Source organism: Pteropus vampyrus, unplaced genomic scaffold (assembly GCF_000151845.1).
Source record: "Pteropus vampyrus isolate Shadow unplaced genomic scaffold, Pvam_2.0 Scaffold619, whole genome shotgun sequence".
In the NCBI taxonomy this organism is placed as follows: domain Eukaryota; kingdom Metazoa; phylum Chordata; class Mammalia; order Chiroptera; family Pteropodidae; genus Pteropus; species Pteropus vampyrus.
In genome coordinates this window covers 644902-647564 of record NW_011889400.1, presented here as the reverse complement: position 1 = coordinate 647564, position 2663 = coordinate 644902, and the positions used below count along the sequence as shown (strand labels likewise).

Here is a 2663-nt window from a genome sequence, read left to right as displayed (position 1 = left end):
ACTACAGGTACAAAATTAGTTCTGAACTATCATAATACCTTTTATAATATAGAATATTATGCCTTTCAGGAAACTTAAAAATTCCTTTTTTTTTTAAATTTTTTTTTAGACGAGGCAACCCTTGGTTGACTTCACAGATTGCAAGGACTTTGTCAGTTTATAATCCCTTATTTTTTTTATTTTTTATGCCTACAGCACCTGGTCTTCCTGGGTGGTCTCCCATCCAAGTCTAACCAGGCCCAACCTTGCTTAGCTTCCGAGATCAGACGAGATCGGGTTTGTTTGTTCAGGGTGGCATGGCTGTAGACTTAAAAATTCTTAATTGTATTATAATACACTTAGCTCATTAAATATTAAAAAACAATTAGTTATTTAGAAATACTTGCTTAATTATTGTCAATACTGTAAAAAAAGTCAAATTTATATAGTTGTTTAGTCTTTATGTTCATGGAAATGCTTATGTGTTTAATATTATTAAAAAGCATTATGGGAAAAACAATGAAATTTTATAAAAACCAGTAAACATTTATTACTGTGTTAATTTTCCTTCAGAACAGAGCCACTCTCACTTAAGATAGTCGATTTCTACCAATATACCTCATAGCTTTACTTGAAAGACTTCTGATTGTTACCACTACATACCACTGTCTATTGTGTCTTTTGTTCATACCTGCTCTAGTGCCCCATTTCCCATTCTGATAAGACATTATCTCTTCTCAGCATAGACCTCACAGTCAATACTCCCTAGCCTTACCTATCACACTTTAAAGCACATTTTATCTCTTTCAAGATTTGGGACATTTAACATAGGAATACTTTCTTAGTCTTACTGAAATCTAAGGTCATGTTTCTAAAAACATCTCTGAAACATTATGAAAAAATCATAATCTTGCTTACATTGAGAAATTCAGTCTAAATCTGCACTATCCATCGTAGTAGCCAATAGCTACATGTAGCTATTTAAACTAAAATTAAGTAAAATAAAAATTAGTTCCCCAATAGCAGTAGCCATATTTCAAGTGCTCAATAATCGCATGTATTAGTGCTGATATAGAGTATTTCCATTGTTCCAGAAAGTTCTTTTGAACAGCCCTGTTGTAGACTCCCTTAGACCCAGTTCCATTAGTCAACCTGACATGTTGAGTCTGTGTCTTAATAAGCCCTACCTCTAGTCCCACCTTGTTGTCTAGTTCAAGCTTCCATTATATCACGATGCTAAGATATTTTCTTTTTTATTTCAGTGATTCTCTTTGATTATCAGATTTATTGGTGACATTCATGAGGACTATCAGAGAATTGTGGAGTGTAATTCTGGTTGTGCTTTGGATTTTCTATTTTGGTAGCATTTCCAAACTGAACACTCATACTTAAAATAAAAATTTTTTTTTTAGGTCCCCAGAGGCAAATTTTAGACAAATCTTATTATCTCGGGCTTCTTCGGTATGTTAAATAAACATTTTTTTTCTATGCACGATCATGGAGTTTTAACTGTGGTACTTATTAAGATTATTGGGTATCTATTGATTCCTAAGAATTATTTTGTATTCTAACATAATTTTTGGTTGATTTGACCATATTACCAAATAGATATATAATATAATTAGTCTGAGATTTTAAATTTTACGTGTCTGCATGTATGTGAGCTATATATTTCAGGTTACCTTTTTTAAAGTCTAATGATAATAGCCTTATATGCTTCTTTCATTAACTATTCTGAAATATGTTATTCAGACCATTGAAATGTTACCAGTTACATCTAGTAAGAAAGGGAATATGTATATACTTAAATATGAACATTAATTAATACAGTTTTATCTAAGTATATATTTGGTCAATTGCTACAAATGTAGCCTAATTTTAATTAATTCATAAGCTTTGTTATATATTTGTGCATCTCTAAATTAAGAACTTTTTTCTTATTCTCTACCTACCTTTTTCTCTGCTCAGCTGTCCTACTGCCTTATCTCCATTTTTCCATTTTATTTTCTTTTTGGCTCATCATCTATATCTTCTTTCTTATTTCCATTTCATTTAACCCCCTTCTTCTGTTGTGTCCTAACAGCTGTTTTTTTCCTCAATCCTGCTTAATTCCTTTGATTTTTAATTATCTGGATTTTTTTGATTATCAGACTTCTAGAAGGCAAAAAAGAGAAGTGTAGGTTTTCCCCATCTGTCCTTAAAGCTAACATCAATAAGAAAGATAGTGAAGCCATCAGTTGTATGGCATGTCTTGAAATCCAGCCACTTTTTAATCAAAAGAAGCAAAGAGAATGGAGCTATTTCTCATAATTGCATTGCTTCTCTTCCCAGGATTTATGATTCTGCCTCAGAGACTGGTTCTAGCTATTTGTGTAATTGTTTTAAATATAGAGCAGTGTTTCTCAACTGGCAAGAGAACATTTGGCAAATATTAGACCCATTTTTGGTTGTCAAAACAGATTGGGAAGATATGCTGATAGCATCTAGACCAGGGATGCTGTTAAACATCCTACACTGCACAGCATACCATCCCTACTGCTCACCAAAGTATTACCCAATGACCTAAAATGTCAGTAGTGTCACTCTTGAGGAACCCTGCCCTAGAGGGTAGCAGTATCTGTGAAGGTGACAATTAGGCATTGACTTCTGTCTATAGATTGTACCAGTTTGACCAAGTTTCCATT

The 2663-nt window shown here is 32.9% G+C and overlaps 1 protein-coding gene and 1 pseudogene across 1 annotated transcript in view; one reads left to right on the top strand and one right to left on the bottom strand.

The window, feature by feature from the left end:
• The window catches only part of IFT74 (intraflagellar transport 74), a 78194-nt gene that overhangs the window by 12079 nt on the left and 63452 nt on the right, over positions 1–2663 (top strand). The window contains 1 exon segment of the mRNA XM_011384732.2: positions 1392–1440. Within this exon segment, the coding sequence (XP_011383034.1) occupies positions 1392–1440 (49 nt within the window).
• LOC111733695 lies at positions 187–308 on the bottom strand (annotated as a pseudogene).